The sequence below is a fragment of the Leptonotus elevatus genome, chromosome 2 (genome assembly GCF_054856555.1).
Source record: "Leptonotus elevatus isolate MCC_2025b chromosome 2, RoL_Lele_1.0, whole genome shotgun sequence".
NCBI lineage: Eukaryota > Metazoa > Chordata > Actinopteri > Syngnathiformes > Syngnathidae > Leptonotus > Leptonotus elevatus.
In genome coordinates this window covers 34,513,595-34,534,132 of record NC_141240.1, presented here as the reverse complement: position 1 = coordinate 34,534,132, position 20,538 = coordinate 34,513,595, and the positions used below count along the sequence as shown (strand labels likewise).

The 20,538-nt window shown below is 38.5% G+C and overlaps 1 protein-coding gene across 3 annotated transcripts in view; it reads right to left on the bottom strand.

The window, feature by feature from the left end:
• Positions 1-1,012: 1,012 nt before the first annotated feature.
• dock3 (dedicator of cytokinesis 3) overlaps positions 1,013-20,538 on the bottom strand; it is a 68,218-nt gene continuing 48,692 nt past the window's right edge. For 2 of the 3 annotated variants that reach the window (XM_086069133.1, XM_086069134.1), the window contains 24 exons: positions 19,870-19,928; positions 19,622-19,770; positions 19,442-19,527; positions 18,065-18,091; positions 17,889-17,984; positions 17,489-17,549; positions 17,325-17,418; positions 15,988-16,136; positions 15,159-15,245; positions 14,951-15,055; positions 13,985-14,126; positions 12,300-12,466; positions 10,592-10,678; positions 8,979-9,158; positions 8,825-8,908; positions 8,578-8,694; positions 6,909-7,051; positions 5,822-5,963; positions 5,656-5,737; positions 4,712-4,827; positions 4,528-4,612; positions 4,329-4,451; positions 4,061-4,143; positions 1,013-3,299 (listed from right to left, as the gene is read on the bottom strand). In XM_086069133.1, the coding sequence (XP_085925259.1) occupies positions 2,697-3,299; positions 4,061-4,143; positions 4,329-4,451; positions 4,528-4,612; positions 4,712-4,827; positions 5,656-5,737; positions 5,822-5,963; positions 6,909-7,051; positions 8,578-8,694; positions 8,825-8,908; positions 8,979-9,158; positions 10,592-10,678; positions 12,300-12,466; positions 13,985-14,126; positions 14,951-15,055; positions 15,159-15,245; positions 15,988-16,136; positions 17,325-17,418; positions 17,489-17,549; positions 17,889-17,984; positions 18,065-18,091; positions 19,442-19,527; positions 19,622-19,770; positions 19,870-19,928 (3,067 nt within the window). In that variant the 3' untranslated portion in view covers positions 1,013-2,696. The remainder of the gene's footprint in view (positions 3,300-4,060; positions 4,144-4,328; positions 4,452-4,527; positions 4,613-4,711; positions 4,828-5,655; positions 5,738-5,821; positions 5,964-6,908; positions 7,052-8,577; positions 8,695-8,824; positions 8,909-8,978; positions 9,159-10,591; positions 10,679-12,299; positions 12,467-13,984; positions 14,127-14,950; positions 15,056-15,158; positions 15,246-15,987; positions 16,137-17,324; positions 17,419-17,488; positions 17,550-17,888; positions 17,985-18,064; positions 18,092-19,441; positions 19,528-19,621; positions 19,771-19,869; positions 19,929-20,538) is intronic. The other variant, XM_086069135.1, reaches the window with a different exon arrangement.

The following is a 20,538-nucleotide window of genomic DNA, read 5'->3' as shown; positions in this document are numbered from 1 at the left end:
AAAGAGTAACATTTTGTTTATAAAGTTCGCTTGCCATCACACTGCTGTTCCAACGTGGTGTGTAGCTCTTCTTCACTTTAAAAATTCAAGCCTCTTATTTGGAGGCTTGTAAGGTAGCGAATACTGCTATCTGGTGGTTGGAGTTAGGCATTGCACCAATGACACCGTTATACGTCATTTTATTTGTAAGTCCTGCACTACACGCCTTGATAAATAAATATCCGCGTTGTTAGATGTGCTCACCCAGGAGTGATAAATTGCTCCGTTTCAGACAAGACAGCATCATAGAATGAGAAGAAACACCGTAGTCCACAATCTCGTTAGCAGCGGGTTCAAACTGACTGACTGAGGCAGGTCGAAGTCCAGGCGACAGATTTGGGCCAAATTGCTGCAGGTGAAAAGAGCAGGTCGAGTCCAGTAAAGGTCCGGGATGCCGCAAGTGGAGGCCTTGCTGAGGCAGGCAAGCAAGAGCCAGTATAAGTAAAGTCCATAAAAATAAAAACAGTCAGGAAGCTCCACTTTAGAAGGATTTGAGCCTCACTAAATCAACTATTTAACTTTGGACAAAATAAATAAATCACGCCAATTTTAGTGCACACTCACAAGCAAACAACCTAAGGAGTAAGGACTGTGCTGACAGCCATTGGATCGGGTTTACTAGCATGTGTCCTTAAGCAAAAAAAAGTCAAACATTAGCATTGATTTCTGCTGTTATATGACTAATCATTTTGTAATGTGCATCCTCAGTTGAATGTGAGACAAAATGAGGTTTTGATCATGTTATAAGAACGGTTCTGAAATAACAGCCAACAAGCTCTGATTGAAGTATAGACTTTCAGATTTAATTCGTCAGATGGATATGAATTACAGCCATTTTATGCACCTCCAGTACCTCCATTTTCAGGAGCTCAACATGATTTGAACAATGATTTTAGTTAGCAATACTGCCGCCTAGTGGTGAGGCCAGGCTACTTCCTCTTAGCCGTGCAAAAACAAATGCGTTGCCAGTTGGTGATGCTGATAAAAGATTGTCTTTATTGTTTGGTATTGTTAATGAATTCCATACCACAGCAGTTATGGGAGTAGGAAAACCACTTTTACAACCAAACACTGTCCGATCATGCTAACACCATATGTACAGGAAAGCACATTGAAAAGTGTATAAATTATTTATATGAGACTCATAGTCAAGAACGGTGGAGACAGCCACAGTCTAATGAATTCTTCCGTTTTCAAACACTGATTATAGATAGTTATCAATTACATTGATCTCTGGAGTATATGTATATACACAAAACAACAATAAATCTTTTTCAGGGGTGTCTGCAATAATTCTCAAAAATATCTCACAATACCGCTGTATGTACAGTCACGGAATTTACATTGGAAAATTGTAATTGTTCCTATCGTTTGAGTATCGACTCGTTCTGTAGTTCTCCGCCGCCGTCGATACTCGCGTTGGTGTTTATATCTAAGCTCAGGCTCGTTTCCGTACGGAGTACCGCAACGCGTGCGGTACGCGGGGCCCTTTGTAAATAAGCTCACACCACTGATGATCTCACATACAAAAATAGATGTCGTCTAGTCAGCTGGAAATGTGATGTACAGTAATACGAAGCCTCCAGCCGGCAAATAAAACAACAAGGGATCAAGAAAATAAGTTCAACGTCACCTTCCCAGCCACTGCACTAAAACAAACAATGCTTGTTCTCCGTCTGAAAGACATGATTAGTTTTTACGGAACCAGGTTCCGGATAAGGAATATCTGCACTACCAACAAAACCACGACAAAGAAAAAAAAAACGTCACTCAAGCGTGTGTCATTTTCGGAACACAAAAGAAAGCGCTCCCAGTCCAGATGAGAGGTCAAAACTGTACGTGACTGCACTTAAGGCAAGTAGGCGATTGCAACACTTTCTGAGTGGCTTGACAGTGTCATCATCCAGGTTTAGCCCTCACTGCTTAACAGGATCTGATACAGCAAACGGAGAAGAGGGGAGCAGAAAAGCGTGACGGAGAGAGGTGTCAAGTGGAGAGTCCTTCCAGCCTTCATTCACAGAGAACATGTCACGTGACGCTTTTGTCAGTGATTCATTCCAGACAGCCTGTCAGCTCGCAGCCCGTTCCTCTCCACCGGCTCCCTCCACAAAAAGACTCAAATTAAAGCACTTGGACAAAAAAAATCATCAGGTTTGCTGTACAAATAGATCACCGGGAATACATTCACGTGAGTTTCCATACGGAGAATAGTCAGTCCCTTGAGATGCCGGTCCGACTTTTGAAAAGAGTGAAGCGTCATTCCGGTCATGAGTCACTATTAAGGAGCACTTAACAGTGTAATGGATGTACTGTATGAAGCCTTTGAAAACACTATCATGTAGCAAATTTTTTTTTTTATCAAAATAAGAATTCCTGTATATGAAGCGTTGAAAGCAGAAGAAGTCACTTCACTGTGAATAACAACCACCTGACGCCGCGCTGAGTTCATGGTCGCTAGACTTCACAAAATGCTTGTCCGATTAGTCGCAAATGGAAAACATGCTCACAGACAACTTGTACAACTGTGTACAATCAACGACTGTTTGCTGTCCACTTCAGCAGCTCATTTTCTTTTCTTTTTTAACATCTCCGAGAGGCCCCGCCCCCGCCCTCATCCTCTCCCGTCAGACGTTTTCTGGCGAGTTTCCCATCGGGGATCACTGCGCCTCCTCGTGCTCCTCGCTGATGCATTGCTCCCAGGCGTGCTTGCCCTGCTCGTCCCTGTGGCCGTGGGGAGAGTGGAAGATCCTGCGGGGCAGCGGGATGGGCTGAGGCTGCAGGTCCTCTTCCGGGATGCAGCCCTCCCTCAGGTAAGGTTTGGGCGGGATGGCGGGGGGCTGAGGCCGACGGTAGGGGATGTGATGAGGCCCGTGGGCGGTCGGGTGATGGTGAGGCGCCGGCCCGTGGGAGTGGCCGTCCAGCGCCGAGTGAGCATGAGCGTGAGGGTGCGAGTGAGGGTGCGAGCTGGGGCTGCGGTAGTGGAAAGGGCGGACCGGGTCCACCGAGTCCATTTCCGGCGTGCCGTAGTGAACGTGCAGGTAGGATGAGGCCAGGTACTCATCGGGGGGTGACCACAGGTGGCTGGGGAGAGGCTCTAAGGCGTCATTCCGGATGGGACCCGGGTCAGGATACTGGCCGCTGAAGTTGCTCTCGCTCAGGGAGGAAACGCCGCTGCTGGCGCTGCCGGACAGGGTGGAGTTACTGCCACCTAAAGCGGATTGAGGGCTGGTGGGGGAACCGGGAATCGGGTGGAGGGGCGACTGCGGGGAGAGACGCAAACAGTCCGTGTTACACGTGTGTTAAGAATAGGGGTGTCAAAATTAGTGAGTTCATTTTGAGTTAATTTAAAGCTCCTTTAACGCCACAATTTTTTTTAACAGGCGATTAATTACTTGGAAAGTCTGTACTGGGGGAATTCCAGTCGCAATGCAGCAGACATTTGCATGTCAAAATTTTGCAGTAATACATTGAATAATAATGCATATATTTGTGGAGCCTGGGGTCAAGTTGTATTTTACAATTTAAAAAGTTGAGTTTGGCACCTGTGTGCCAACCAGTCCGCCAACATGCCAGCCAAGAAAATGCATAAAATGCTTCCTAATGCAAGTGCATCAGAAAGACACATGTAATAATGTGTTTTTACAACAATGGTAATCATAGACAGCACATTATTATATTTTGATGTTTATAATATAAAAAAATTATATATATATATATATATATATATATATATATATATATATATATTATAATAAATAATATAAATTATATATATATATATATATATATATATATATATATATATTATAATAAATAATATAAATTATATATATATATATTATAATAAATAATATAAATTATTATATGAATATTATACATTATTATATACAATAAAATTATATAAAGTATATAAATAATCATTTATATATAAATTAAAATATTATATTAAAAAAAACGTATGGTCCACCCTGTCTATATAATTGATAAAAAAAATATCATAATCCCCAACCCACGTTCGTACCTTTCGAAGTGAACGCACAGGCAGGGCAGGTGGAGGGTCACTGTTGTGGGTGTTAAATGCGTCACAGTGCATCAGAAAGTGTCCTAGAAAAGAATTAATAAAGCTGTTTTTTCAAAACACAAACGTCTTTAGTTTCTATTTCGGGTTGAATACAGCCAAGCATCTGGCCCCAATTAACGAGCTGGCAACCGCACCTGGACTCACGCTTTATATCATCAGGAGAAAAACAAGAATGTGCGCAATGTGCTGCTGTAAATGGGTCACGTACCTGTTGGGAAGGATCTAGGAGGGACGGGGGGCATAATTACACCTCCAGTAGAAGTTGTCATGTAGGACACCTGGTCCCTGTTCTCTCCATCCAGGTTCCAGCTGCTGGGAGCGTTCGGAAACACTGCCGGCAACAGAAAGGCGTCATCGTGCTTGCAGGTGACACACGCATCAAATATTTCACCAGGTTTATGCTGCACCTTTCTCGGGCAGAGTCATGTGAGCATCTGTGCACGGCTTGCAGGGGCTGACTTGTTGCAGTAAGGCACGCTGCAAGTGGTTATTCTGTTCCAGAGGACAAATGCAGTGTCACCGGCTGTGCTCGTTTCGAAAATGGTCATCGACCGTTTGTTGCTCTCGTGATCTGGACTCATTGCTCCATACCTGTCCGTTTTCTGCCATGTTGTAGTACACGGGGTTGTTGGCCCTCTCGCGATGAGACGGCAGCAGGATCATCACTTCCCTGTTGTGTTTGGCCTTGTCAGGTAACGATGGCGAGCCTGAGAAGCGATACATGTCACGGAAACGTATTGCTGCCACACCAGAAAAAAATACGTTCAGTTTTTATGTTATAATGTGATCAAGTTCACGTTATCTTTAGTTGAGTGTCATGTTATAACGTGATCAATTTCACATTATAAGGTGATGCATATCATGTAATTGTGTTCAGGATCATGTTATAAGGTGATAAAGTTAATGTGTACATGTTCTTAATGTGATAAATTTCACATTATGTATAAGTCATGACATTGCAAGATGATCATCAAAACAAAATTTATTCTGATTTAGTTACCGTTGCAGAATTTGAGAAATATAGGCAATTTTTGTAATAGTGGTCAGGAAAAGTCATTCGTTGTTGTTACATAATTAAGTCAACTGAAACTGAAAAATCACTCAAATGGCTCTGATCAAAGGTTTGCCAACCCTTAAATGTATGGCCTGAAAAAAGACACACAAGTTGACACACAGTTTTAACTCATTCAATGCCAGCCCAGTTCAAATGGATTTTTGACGTCAATAGCCGTCAATGGCACTGAATGAGTTTTGCACACCCAGGACTTATTTATTTGTTGAGACCCCTGCACATTGTACTCAGGGCTACACTGACTTTGCTGGATACTGAGCCACGAGGAACGCAGAAAAACTCTCAAATGACCTATGAGAAGAGCTAGTTGAACTCGCCAACATCTTTAGTTTTGCCTTATTCATATTTTCTTTGAAGAATGGGCTTATCAATTCTGACAGCTCATGAGAACCGCTGTGAAAATGGCATACAATCAACTATATCTTGGCAGGCTACCACAAAAAACAATCGTTTACAAGCATACCTCTGGCACTCGAGGGAGCAGAGTTTATAATTTGGGAGGAGTTGGAACGTATGGAGCTCAGGCTGGAGGACGAAGGGCTCGGCTATGAAGCAAAAAAACATTGACGAGGCATGAATGAGAAAGTTTTTCAGCAAAAAAATAAAAAATAAAAGATTTCAAGCCTTGCCTGCATGTGTATGGCCTCCTCAGGGTGCTCCCCCATCAGACCCTCCGTCATTATGGCCAGGTTTCCTGTTCCCGCCTCGCTGGAAGTGTGAGAGGACAGCGAGGAGGACGAGTGCCGGATGGAACCTTGCAGATTCAGAGGGCTGCGGAAGATAATTGGTTCGAGTACAGCTGTGACTTTAGAATTATGTTCTAAAGAAGAAGAAACCTGTCACTGACGCATAGAACCCTTTTGTTCCTAATGTTAGGTATTCTGTGACCTAAATATGCACTTGCAATTATTGTCTTGAGAAAAAAAATCAACATTGGAGGTGATTATATTTATTAGGACATTCATGCATCCATGTCAGAGGGCTGGCATGTTATCCAGCACCGCCCCCTGCTGTCGACTGAAACTGACAGTCATTCTATCTCATTTGAACATCACGTGACCACACTCAGACAACAGGTGGGCCATGGCGTTCGCAATGCGAGCCCGACGTCAATTTCTGTCGACTTTGCTGGATAAAATGTCAGCACCCCAATATGGATGCAGTATTAATCAAAATATCATCGTTGGGTCTCCCACATTCCAAAAACATGAATATTCAAACATTTATAAGGTAGAAAAGATAAGACAAGTATATGTCTTATTGATAATTGATTTTGTCTTTCGTAGTTTGTTTGAATTTGGAGTAATCGACAAGTAATTTAAAGTAATCAAGTACATTACTTGAATATTATGGTACTCATGTAACTTGTAACTTATCAGAATACATTTATAAAGTAACCCTCTCAAGCATGAAATTAAGCCACTTGTCCTTTGCAAAAGTGACCTTGTACTTTAGCTTCTTTTATCAAGTGTGTAATTATCCAAAAACGTTGGAAATTCTTTCTTTTGCACACTCTTTCCTCTTGGTTTAATGCTACATGATTCAGCAGTAACAGTATGGAAAAAAATAATCGCAGCAAAATCCTGCGTTAAACTACAAAGTGAAACTCGACTGTGTTCCATTTTAAAGGTTATTGCAATTTCCCGAAAGCTGTCATCCGAAGAGCAGGAAATATTTGAGCTCAGCGTATGATGCAGGTGAGCTAAGGTGACTGACCTGTGTCTGTGTAAGAGCCGCATACTCTCAGGGCTCATGTGGCTGTGGGAGGAGAGGACGCCTCTGGGAGAATTGACCCCGGAGCAGCCAGCAGGGCCGAATCGGTCCACGCCGGGCACACCCTGCTGAGTCCCAAAAATATACTACTCTGAATATTTATACTGCTCACAGGATAATAGTGTATACATGCTTGGACTGCTAGATGCAAAGTTTTTTTTAATTTATTCACAAGAGAAATTAGGGCTCCGCGATTAAGGTCAAAACAATAAATATATATATATTTTTACAATATTGTTATCACGATTATTAACTCATTTGCTATAAATATGTTCTATTTATAGTTAATTTTTTATGTTTTTTTATGCGAGAGCATACAGAAGGCTTTGACGCAGCCTTTGAACTGAAGAGAATGCTTGAAGCAATGGTAGCAATTACAAAAACGGACAGCAGGTGGCAGCGGAGTATACGAGATCAACCAGGGCCACGTTGCAAAAAGCTCATCCCCCCCACTGTTTTAAACAAATTTGTGAATAATGATGACACTTAGCTATGTTCTAATGCTAATTGCTGCAAAAACGGAAACAGATAGAAATATACTTTTTTTCCTGATGAAAGAAGAGAACACAATATTCTGTGGGCCTTGCAAAATTAGTCAAAATCCAGTAAAACAGCCAGGAGCGAAGGGGGGTTAATTTTAATTATTCATCATAGGGAAAACATTTATAATTTTACTGCACTAATTACAAAAAAGTAAAATTAAAATTAAATAAATGGTTTTCAGTGAAAAATGTACTTTAAAATGAAATGTATTAGAATAAATTATAAAAAATAAAACAAGGGATACCCGATTTAATATGATATTATCTTTGATTAGGGTCACTTGAATTTAATCTCAACTAGACAACGGATAATCCTGATCAAAACACTCGTATCCATTATGCTCCTCATCTTCAATTTTTTTGCTGTACTTTTTTCTCTTCACCATGTGTTCGCCCCCTGGTGGTTGGCTGACTACTGGTTAAGAAAGTGCTTGCAGAACTTGTGCAGTATTTTAAATGTAAACATCACTGATGATCAGGTTAGTTTAATCGAGGCAAACAAAATTTTGATCATGATTAACTCATTCACTGCCATTGACGGCTATAGATGTCAAAAATTCATTTGAACTATTTCTATTAGTTTAACATTTTTTCCCACTTTTGCTAACAAGAGTATGAAAACCTAGATTTTTTTAAATGTACATTCAGAACAGATATAACATTTGGGATTAATCATTAGTTAACTAGTGAAGTCATGTGATTAATTAAAATTTTTAAAAAATGTAATCGCCCCTTATTTTTAATTAAAAAAATTAAATTAGGGGCGCCAGATGATTAAAATTTGTATTCGTAATTAATCTCATGACTTCAATAGTTGACTAATGATTAATCACAAATTTTATGTTATAAATGTACAATAAAAATTTGTTTCTAGGTTTTCATAAAAAATAGAAAAAAAAAAGTTAAACTAAGAGAAATAGTTCACATTCATTTTTTACGTCTATAGTCGTCAATGGCAGCGAATGAGTTAAAAAACGATTCACTGTACAGCCCTATTGTAGGGCTGCATTGTGGATGAAAGCAAAAAATAAATAAAAAATACAAATAAAACTGCCGAAGCCGTGACTCACATGGTGCAACCCAGTCCTCATCATGTGGAACTGGTCCACCAGCTTCTTGTGCAGGGGACGCATCTCCGGGTGGACCAGCTTCTCGTGAACAGCCAGACCCACCCCAAGAATGTGCACCTGCAGCAAGAAATCAACAAAAGAGGAAAAGTACATTGTCATGGAGTGCAATTTTTCCTCATTAAAATACACATTACATAATTTTTTTCCTATTTTGGGGGTGGGGGGGAGCATAGAATCTCAGTGTGACCTGTTCCTGCATGAGGTCTTTAAGGTGTGTTATCCTCTCGGTGTCTTCAGGGTGACTGCTGATGTAGTCCTTGTCGAAAAACGCCTGGAGAAGAGGCAGGTGTCAAATGATCAAGACAAGTCCGCGCCGGAGCCGGCGCTGCGTCCACGTCTACCTCTTGGTATCTGGCGATGCCTCCGTTCACCGCGGCGTCGATGACCCCGTTGAGGCACATGCTGAGCGGGTTGATGTTGCCGTGATGCTGTCGGTGCTGGTACTGGCTGATCAGAGTGCGCAACTCCTGGGTTTTATTCTCCACCACGTAGATGGCATTCTCCAGAGGGCTCACCTCCACCTGTAAGTGTAGTTGTTGTTTTCTCATTTATTTCAGGCAAGTTTTACAATGAAACGCAATGAGATAAGTAATTATATAGCTTATTTCATACCCTACTAGCAAGGAAATTTTTATACATACGAGTTTCCAATAATGCCTGACAAGGGGTGGGAAGAAGACATTTTACGCTCAAAATTATTTTTTATTTAAAAAAAAAAAATTTAAAGAGCAGTTTTGTTATTCAATTACTTCATATGAGGAGAAACTTTCCAAATTTGGGACTTAATGGGTTTAATCAAACAATATAAATGTGACAATGTAACAAATGAAAAGTATGTTTTAATTTTTAATATACAGCATCAACAGTTTTTATTTCTGAAATTCACTATTTTCTTGTCTAGAAACATTTGCAGTGAAAAATAAATAAATTTCATTACGGGTTGTATGATCCTTTAGCAAAGCTAAATTGAGGATAAATCTACTGTCGTGTAATTTTGAGAACATTTATTGAGCAGATCTCAAAAGACACACAAACACAAATTTGGGTTGAAAGAAGAAGGAAAACTCCATCCAATTAGATCACACTTTGCACTTGACTTAAGATGGGCATGAAAATAGATCATATAGTTTTTTACAATACTTAACTATATTTGTAATTCACAAATAATTATAATTATTACATAAAGTAATTCATAGAGATCCATTAATGAATGAATCAATCAATCAATCAATCATTTTAATTTCATTAATTTTTAAAAGAAAAACGACAATAAAAAGCAATATTCAAATTCAATATAAAGTAAAAGAATGAAAGGCGACAGAAAGAAGGAAAACTTGTTTTGTCTGTCCCTGATCAACTAAAAAATAAAAACGCACAAAAACAACAACACAAATTTAATGACCACGAGCGGTCAAGACGCTTTCAGTGTTACAAGATAATTCTAAATAATTCAACTGTGTGTCCTTGTGCTATATATAGTTTTGCAGTAATTGTGCTTTTATGCTTAAAAAAAAAAATACAATCCAGATTGTTTCACAGACTGACACCTTGAGTTGAAATACATCGTTCGAAAAAATGCCTGTTCCTCTTAATTTGTACTCACTTTCCCTTTTTATAAATTTAGTTTGTATATTAACTGGTAAAATTTCATGATGGGCTTTGTACAATATTTTAAGCTGGTTAAACTCCATCAATTCATTTAATTTTAATTTTAATTTTATTTAAAAAATCCAAGCTAAGCTTATTGAGGTATCAAATATTAATTGTGAAATTGACCCATTCAAGAAAAATAAAAATAAAAAAATTTTACCGACATGATTAGCTTCAAAAAGAGCATTCTGGACATTTACTACCCAAATAATCTTGCAACCACCAAAAAAGGACATCAAAGATTGATTTAGAGCCTGAAGTAAACACAGTTACAGTAAATGCGACACGCAGCGACGTTGCTCACCACTTCTCTCCTTTCCACGTCGGCCCAGCGGGAGATGCCCGGGAGAGGGCGGGAGAGGATCAGCGTGGTTCTCTCAATCCACAGGCTCTGTTGGAACAAGAAGACAAGAGAGATTCGCCCCGCATCTTCAACATCAGGCGTGGGGGGGGAGGGGGGGGTCGTCACATTGGAGTCACTGTGTAATGGTGCAGGAAATGGGTATTAAGTGAAATAATTGTGATATGTGATGATGATAAAAATAATAATAAAATAAAATGATAATGACTCCTATCATTTTGATAAGTGATGCAAATGAACCCTCTTTTTATGTTGCGGGTCAAAATGACCCACTTTCAAATTAAAGAACAAAGGAGTTGGCGGTTCAGAAAATGGATGGATGGATATTAGCTTTTCACTATCAGACTTGGCACCGACAGAATGTAGCGGTTCATTTTGACATATTTTACAATGAAAACAATCACTAAGGAGCTCTAACAATGTTTTTCTGGATGCTTTTGGAATATTAAAGCATATACTGGGTCAAATTGACCCAATACATAGTTTTTTTAGCTAGGAAACTTCACATCAACAGACTATAAGAAATGGTTAATTTTGACATATGTGCAATGAAAACGGTTAATAATAAGATATAAACAATATTTATGGAGCTGGTTTTGAAATGTTAAATATTCTGGGTCAAATTGACCCATTTTAAGAGTGAAAAAGTATGAATATTAGGCTATTAAACGTGTTATCGACAGACAATTAAAATTGTTCACCTTGATATTTTTAATTGAAATGTTAAATGTTTATAGGCATGCTTTTGGAACATTAAACAGTCTGGGTCAAATTGACCCAGTTTAACATTTAAAAACTAACTACAAATTAGTTTAAGTTTAAGCTACAAAAGTTTTCACTTAGACATATTTTCAGTTAAATGTTCACTGGAATGCTTTTGGAACATTAAACATAGCTAGGGTCATATTGACCCATTTTAAAATTAATTGTTTTTCACAATGAAGCATTTTATCAACACAATTAAAATGGTTCATTTTGACATTTTTGCAATGAAAACTGTTAATCGTGAGCTATAGTTCTTTATCAGGCCGCTTTTGGAACATTAAACATAGGTCGGGTCAAACTGACCCATTTCAAAGTTGAAGAACAACAAATAGTAGTATTTCATGATGAAACTTTCAAAAACGGGTTCATTTGAAATATTTGCAACTTAAGTGGTTAATACATTGGGATGCATTTTTATCATTAAATACCGCCTGGGTCAAATTGACCCGGGAACAATATTGCTGTTCCTGACAACCAACCTAACAGGAGGGTTAAATATTGCATAATTACCTTCCTACATACTTACTATCTCCTTTTTGCCTTTGTCATTTTGTTTTGTTCTAAACTCCTGTTGTTCTAATTTCCTAGCTATAATAATTTGTTTTCTACTTTGCATTGCGACTACATGTGAGTCTAAGATTCTAAATTGAATTGTGTTTGTCTCCACTAAAAAAATGCATTACATTCCAAAAGAGGTGTCGTGTACTGTAGTTCTTTTTGCTGAGCACTGCAACTTAGTAGTCACGCTCAGGCACTGCTGCATGAAGTTCTGCTTTGTGACCACTGCGAGGTGTTGCAGCATCCGGGCCTCACACGAAAGAGCCACAGCATTCCCCGCTTCACAGCGGGCTACATCTAAATTCCGAGAGCGAGCGCCTCACCGTACCCTGAACTCATTCTCGCGGTCCTTGGGGCCCTTGTGGAAAGGCCTGTCATAGTGGAAGCGGCTGACATTGTTTATGCGGTAGAAGCTCTTGATCCTCTCGGGCACGCGCTCCAGTTGAGGAACATCTGAGATGTCTGACACCGGAGTCACCGCGTAGATCTGCAAATCTACACGCTGAGTGTCAAGGAGGAACAAACTGACAGGCAGGAGACAGGGAAACAGAAAGTACACATTTTACTGTCCTCTTTGGAGCCATTATACAGTCAGGTCCATCAATTTTGCAGTTCTCGTCATTTTGACTCAAAGCACCACCACGATGCCTTTGAACTAAAATTAGACGTGCTTGAAATGCAGACTTTGCAGATTTAATTTGAAGGTATTTACATTCAAATCAGGTGAACAGTGTTGGAATGACACCAGTTTGTATATTTGGCTCCCACTTTTGAAGTTTGAAGTTAGGTGCACATATACAAACCATTCACCTGATTTGGATGTAAATATCCTCAAATTCAAATTAAAGTGTGCAGTCAAAGCACATCTTTTTTTATGTATTTCTAATCCATTGTGGTGGTGTTTAAAGTTTAAAAAAAAATATTAAAAAAGAGGAAAAAATTTTATGGGCCTAAAAGTAAATATTGTGAATGTTCTTATCCAAATATACAACTGATCAAAACAAAATTATAATTAGTTAACATGATCACAAATATTTTTTTTTTAACGAAAGCTACAGATGCATGATCATGAGGACCACAATGTATCCAACAATTTTTCCTTTTGTTTGGAATGATCTCATGTGCACTAATACACAACCAGATGAAGATTACTTGCAAAATTCAAAATGCAGAGAACTTTTTGTGTTATAATTTAAACACAATGTTCCAATTAAAACTGCACACTAAAAATATCTGAAGCAGAGAAAACCCCTGTGGGATACAAATAAACAGTGGATATAAAAAGTCTACACACCCCTTTTCAAATGCCAGGGTTCTGTGATATTAAAAAAAAAAAAGAGAGAAAGATAACGTTAAAATGTGACCGGCATCCTGAAAAACGCAATTGAAAATGAACAAGTACAAGTGTGCACACTAGAATGTGTCTTTGTTCAGAATTGACCGCTCACTTTCAAACTCTTGCTAAATGGGAGTCAACACACACCTGCCACCTTTTAAAGCGGCTCTGATTAACCCCAAATAAAGTTCAGCTATTCTGTTTTTGTCTTTCTCGCAGAATCCTAAAGGTCTTGTGCAAACACTGACTGGTTTTTCAAACTGTTCGTAATGTCTGCCAGCCTGTTTGTGATGCTGCCACCACTACGCTTCACAAACATACCTTTTGAAATCACGGCCACATTTTCCCACTTGTGTTTGGGACATTTATAATCCAATGAAATCAAGGCTAAATTTTTTTAGCCATCATTTCATCTTGGTCTAATTTTTTATATTCTAAAAACCTTGCATTTGAACAGGGGTGTGTAGACTTTTTAAATTCACTGCTAGTTTCAGGTGATATTTGTCTGTTTTGGTGAAGCAGTAATAGTTATATCATCGCCTATATTTGAATTGTGCTCGTTTGTTACTATTATGACATGACCTCCATGATTCACCATCGTACAAAAACAGAAAAACACAACAGTGTATCAGCAGAGGATTAGTATTTTTTTGTCCACAGTTCAGTGAGTGGGATACATTGAGCATCACTCTGCAGGATGGTGTCATCGGGTTGGTTGGGATGCTGCATGGCGATGGCTTGCGGAAATTCTCCCAGCATTCTTTGCTGGAAGTCCTCCAGCCGCTCGTAGTCATAGCCTCGACACACAAACTCTTTGTTCTGGAATGAGGCAAAGCGAGCAGCAGTTAAAATCATATTTAAAAGAAAAAAGATAAAAAAGTATTAGCATAAGTGTATTTAATGGTTTTAAATAGGGAAAATACTTAATTTTCATTATTTGATCAGTTTTTTTGCATTTAATAAAACATATTAGCATAAAAACTATGATATCTTGTAAAATTCTATTACAAATCTTTTTTAATGTTAATTTATTCAAAAAATAGAGTGGTTTGGTGTAGTGTAGTTTTCATCCGTCTTTTTTAGTTAGATTTTTAAAAAATATATATTTTGATTAAAAATTTTAATATTTTGAAACATTTCCCTTGTTTATTTTCAACAACAAAAAACTGATGAATAACTAATGAGGATGACAAATTTGCATAAAACCCTTTTTTTACAATTAGAAACAAAAAAAGTGACTCATTGTGACATTTAACTTAAAATGTTTTGAAGGATAATTTCAGAAAATAAATAAATAATTGTGATAGATTTTCAAAATAATTATGTTGACAAAATATATAATAAATAATAATAAATATATAATAAATATTGATGTTAATTGTCTTTTAATATAATTTAAAAATACCGTGGAAAAATATTTCGTTGAACTTTTATAACTAAAATTGTTATTTAAAAAAGTGTGGTATCTTGTGTTACAATTTTATTTTTAACTAAAAACAAATCTTTTTCTGTAACCTTTTGATGCAGTCCACGTTTAATTGTATCATTAGAATATACAAGAAGCCAATAAAAACAAGCAGCGGGCCAGACTTTGGACACCCCTGATTTCGATCTCATGTCCAGCACACCTCCTCTCATCTTACCCTGAGGAAGAAAGGAAACTTCCTGCCATAGAAGCCCATTCGGAAAAACTCGGGTTCGATCCGCTGCTGCTCAATAATGTTGTCATAGTAGGCTGCCTCCATTTTCTGACATACGGGATGAAAATGGCAAAATCATGCGTGATCGTTAGGCGCTGAAAGCTTGTTTGGCAAGGAGATCGCAAGAGGGAAGCACACAGACTTGACTTACCCGTATCCAGCTGAGGCTCTGGTAATCGTATAACGTCTCATACTGGAAAGCCAACTCCCTACACAGAGAGATGCCATATTCCCAACACTGCAGGAACACACACAAGGAAATCATAATTCTTGACGGACCCAGCACCCTGCATGACGTCACTTATGTTTATCACAAGCTAAGTTAGAACGTAAACAAGCACCAGCACCACACCAGCATCTATCGAAATTCAAACACAATCTGCTTCTTCCTCTGGTCGTTGAATTGGTGGAGGCTGATGTCTGTGGATCTCACTCTGCTTCATCTATCCTTCCTTCCTTTCCTCAGTCTCTCCTTTGGTCTCTTGAGGTCTCCCTAATTTGTTGGAATTTAGATGTTTCTGGGGTCGGTGAAAGATTCTGGTTGGTGACCCGGTGGGTAGTAGGTGATGTCTGGTCGGTGCTGGATTTCACTTTCCTTTGATCCTTCCTCGGGTCTCATGACAACCTCACGACTCTAGCGGGATTCTGAAGTATTCGGTTTAGGTGAACGGTATGGGATTTTTAAGTGAATTAATTAGTACACACTCACACACATACAAAAAAAAAGATAAAAAAAAGAGAGAGAGCAATGATGATGACATGTCGAATCGGTAAGATTATCGAATGAACAATACTGAGCTCTCTCTTAGGAAAAAAAAATAAGGTAAAAAAGCAATTGTAGTTTTCTAACGACATATAGTTCGCCCATTGGAGAGGAGTACAAATACAAAAAAATAGGGACTCTTTTTTTTTTTGGTCCCATCGAGTCGTCTCTCATAACTATTGAGGCGGGTACATGAGAGAAAGTAACACTGCCTTACCTTGCCCTTGTTGAAGTAGTGAAGGATTTTTCGACTCAGGTTCTCCTTGCGTTGCCACTCGCTCTGGCAGGGGTAGTGGAGAAAATCCCTCAGGGGCCGGTCCTCCCAATGGAGCAGCTCCCAGTACAGTAGCAGGGTGAACGCGGCCTCTGTCAGCAACGATACACAGTTGTAAGAAAAGGACACTATCCTCGTATCTGCGGTGTCACAATAACGACACGTCGGAGAGTTTGGACAGTCTGGCCACCAGAGCGTGCTGGTACCTTGCAGACATTTTTGTGAACAGATGTCAGAAGCCGCCTGGAGCGTAACAACTGTCTCTTGCCGAATAAATGACCAAAAGAGCAAAGTTCAGCCACACAGATGAAATGAAATCTGCTACACTACCAGTATGTCCCCTCTGCAGCCAGCAGCTTCTGTACTTTGTTACATGTAGTACACTTGTTGTGCAAATACAATACACGGCACATTTTTATTTATTTATTTTAGGGGTGTTAGAAAAAATTGATTTGGCAATATATCGCGATATTACAGCGCACAATTCTCGAACCGATTCAATATGCGGCCGAATCGATTTTTAAACGTCAATTTATTTATTTTATTAGGGTTAGGATTCACACATTAAGCATGGAAGAATGTTATATTAATGGAACATTAAGCCTTAATATTTGATTTCAGTGCTGTTCAAACATGAAACAGACTGCAACCTGTGTGTTAAATGCAGTGGCTCAGTTATAAGCCTGAAGTTTCAGATAAATAAATACATTTTCATACAAATCTTACAGTATACATGTACAAGTTTACAAATGAGTATTTTCTAAATTTGAGAAGGTTTTTTTAAATCGCAATAATCAATTTATACATTCGTATCGGGATTAATCTGTATCGAATTGTGACCTATAAATCATGATACGAAGTGAATCCCCAGGTACAAGGCATTTCACACCCCTAATTTATTTATTTATTTATTTATGTATTGGTATTAACACACAGCAATTTACACAGAAAAATGTTGTGCCATCAGTCTGAATAATTTTAGCCTTTTAGTTTGGTGAAAGTGATTAAATAATTTTCATTACACATTAAAACACATTTTGCATTGTTTATAGACACACTTAAGTCTAAATAACTGTATTTAGATTTACTGACAACCTTTTCTGACTTCCGGTTCACACTAATACATATTTATATATTTGTTTTCTCAAACTGATACTCCCCCCCCAAAAAAATCTTCCTTTATGCAAACCCAGAGTTTTTCTGTGGCAACAAATTCAAACCATTTTGCTTGCAACTTTGCACCAAATATCTCGCACAAATCAAGTTTGTATTTGCAATACCTGTGTAGTCTTCTGCTTGGAGATGCAAGTCACACAGCTTATGGATGTAACGGATGTACATATCCTCCTTGTTGACCTCCGATTTGTAGAAGTTCTGGGTTTGAGTTGAGAAAGGTCATTTTAAATTGACTGTTGACGCAATTGAAATGATGATGTCTTCTCACCATAAAGTTGACAGAGCCGCCCATTTTCTTATTCTCGACTTCATCTCCTTTCATGCAGTCCCTAAACAAAGAAATTGCGTTATTAGTTATTTATACTGAACAAGCTCATATCCTAAGACATGACTTTGCATCACAATTGGAACAAATGACCTCCTGGATTCATGCATAAAAATCTTCCCATAATTTTTTCTTTTCAGTGACTTAAAACCCCTTGAGGGGAAATTCAGTTAACAAAAAATTTGTGTTTTTTTATATTCAGGCATGCAAATAGAATTGTATAGCCCGCTCCCTCCCAAAGAAGTGCAACACTGTTGTTTCCTCAATTTTTGGGCCGGATTTTTTTGTGACCAGGTGTCCCAATACTTTTGCCCATGTAGTGCCTGTGACTCTTTCACTTGACCTGTAGTCCAGCAGCCGTTCCACAAGTCTGGTGACTGATGTGACAAATGAGATGCCCGTCTCTCTCCAGGTCTCCTGCTCAATCTTCTCCAGGAGACTGAACACAAACAACGGTCACATGACCTGAGTGAAGTCCGCGAGCAGATCTCATAATTCTGTGCAGGCTCTGTAACTCACCTAGGGTAAGGTCCAAACAACTGGGTCCTAGGATAAAACAGACAAAAAGAAAAATAATTAAATGTTCACTTTACACGGGTCTAAAAGCACACTCCTCACTTATTAGACCAACAGAACCCGACACAAGCAAAAACCAAAAAGTACACACTGCTTTTGATATGCACTTGTATTGGCAGTACAAGTGACTTCAGTGTTGCCACCTTACAGATATCGTCGCTGGATTTAGAGACTTTTCCAACCATTTTAAGAATTATTTTTCACCAACTATTTCCAACAGCAACTGCGGTCCTCATGTTTGCAACATTCTTATTTCCTGCACAGTGGAGGAAAGATTTGGGAGTCCTAGAATGGCTGATACATCGTTTGTGATCCTCATAATGTCAGCACACGTTTTAAAATATGTAAAAAAAGAAGAAGAAAAAAAGAAGGAAAAAAAGTAACTGTAGAGTTTTATTAAATTTTGTATTGTTGATTAAATAGGCGCTTTAATGTTATGAATGTGTAGAAATGTCATTTTAATGTGACTGATTATAATTTTTTAAACCGTTTTTTTCATTTTCTACTTCTAATGAATTTCAGTTTCTAACCTGACTATTAACTCATTCACTGCCATTGACGGCTATAGACGTCAAAAATTCATTTTAATCATTTGTATTAGTTTAACATTTTTTTTTCACTTTTGTTAACAATAGTATGAAAACCTAGAAAAAAAATATTGAACATTTAGAACAGATATAAAATGTGTGATTAATCATGATTTAACTATTGAAGTCATGCGAAGAAAAAAAATTGAATCGCCTGACGCCCCTAATTTTTAATAATCTTTATTTTCTTTTTTAGGTTTTCATACTCTTGTTAACAAAAGTGGGAAAAAAAATGTTAAACCAATAAAAATAGTTTCAATAAATTTTGGACGTTTATAGGCGTCAATGGCAGTGAATGAGTTAAGCATGTTTTTTTCTTAACTTTTCAGCATGATGAATATTTTTCTGCGTAGTAAATTTTGGGTTTTCGTTAGAGTTCATTAAACGTTACAAAAAGTTTCAAAGACAGTGAAAAACTGTCAGAACATGCTGAAAATGTCTTTGCAACAAGAAAAACTGTCTGCGAACATTTTTGTAACATTTTCCGAAAACCCCAAATTGCTACCTTCGCAAGCATTCGCCGCTCAGTGAGATACCAGCTTTATTGGTCTTCAGATTTGTAACAACAAAAAAAGGCTGATAATCAGCCCGGCCAATAATCGGTCTATCCCCTAAATGCAGATCCATAGGAAACAGGTAGAGTGGGTGACAGTACACGAAATATGGATTTGTTTGTTTGATGACCTTTTAAACGCAAGAACATCTAAAATGTCAAAGTAATTTTAACACTCACAAAAGGCTGAAGAGCTCTCTGTGATTATCGTCGCCTTTGCCATCCGACACCATGCTGTCCAGCTTATCCATCAGTTCCGCTTCCACCTACGCACAACACAGGCTGCAATCAAGCAAATTGTCTGCATTTGTTTTCTTTTTTTATGAGTAGACAAGTGCACCAACGAAATGTCATGGGGACCTGTTTGAAGTTTCCATTTTTCCTCTGCTCCCAGTCCATCATGTCATGGAAAATTGGAATCATGATGTTTCGAACTTCAGTCTGAGGGACCAGGGTGACTCCCAGAAAGGGGCCCATCATTCCAGGGATGAAGTGCGGTTTGTTGTCACCTAAATGAACGAACAAAATTCCATCATACATCATATGTTGTGAATTTGAGCTTCATCGTGTTTTTTATGATTGGAATGATAATGCAGTGCGAGTCGAACCTAATTTCTGCCACATGCTAAAGAGCTCATACGCCATCAGTACTCTCATATCTCCATACCTGCACAGAGATGATTAGAACATCATTAACATACGAGACAATTTCATCACTCTGTCAAATTAATGTTATGATGTTTAAATGCATAACATATTCTGCATGTTGTTGTTTTTAAATGAGCTTCAAGCAGAGTGAACATGCGAACAGCAAAAAATGGAAGCTTGCTAACCTTGTGGACATTGTTGCTGATGTTAGCGCTTAATGTAAAATCTGTTAGAGCCGATTGTCTGTTAAATTTAAGTACTTGTTTTCGTGGCTTAAAGACAGCCAATACAGTAAAAAAAAAATATCCCATTACCCTTGATGGGACAATCGCCCCTGCTAACACTGTTGACATCTATGTCCACATGGGAAGGTTGCCCCTACCAACATGGCCGCCAGGTAGTCATATCTGCAAGCCTGCTCTAGTCACTGTATATCCGTGATTCGTATCAGTGGTAAATGCACGGACCAGTCGCTGTTCTCTGCTAGCGGCAGCCAATTCTGAAACAAACTAACTTTGATAGTTATAGAAGAAAGGGGGCGTCTGTTGGTTCTGGATTTGTTAAATCAAGGTTACACTGTATTCCTTTAACTCGGAATTATAACGATCTCTTCACTCAAGCGCGAGGCA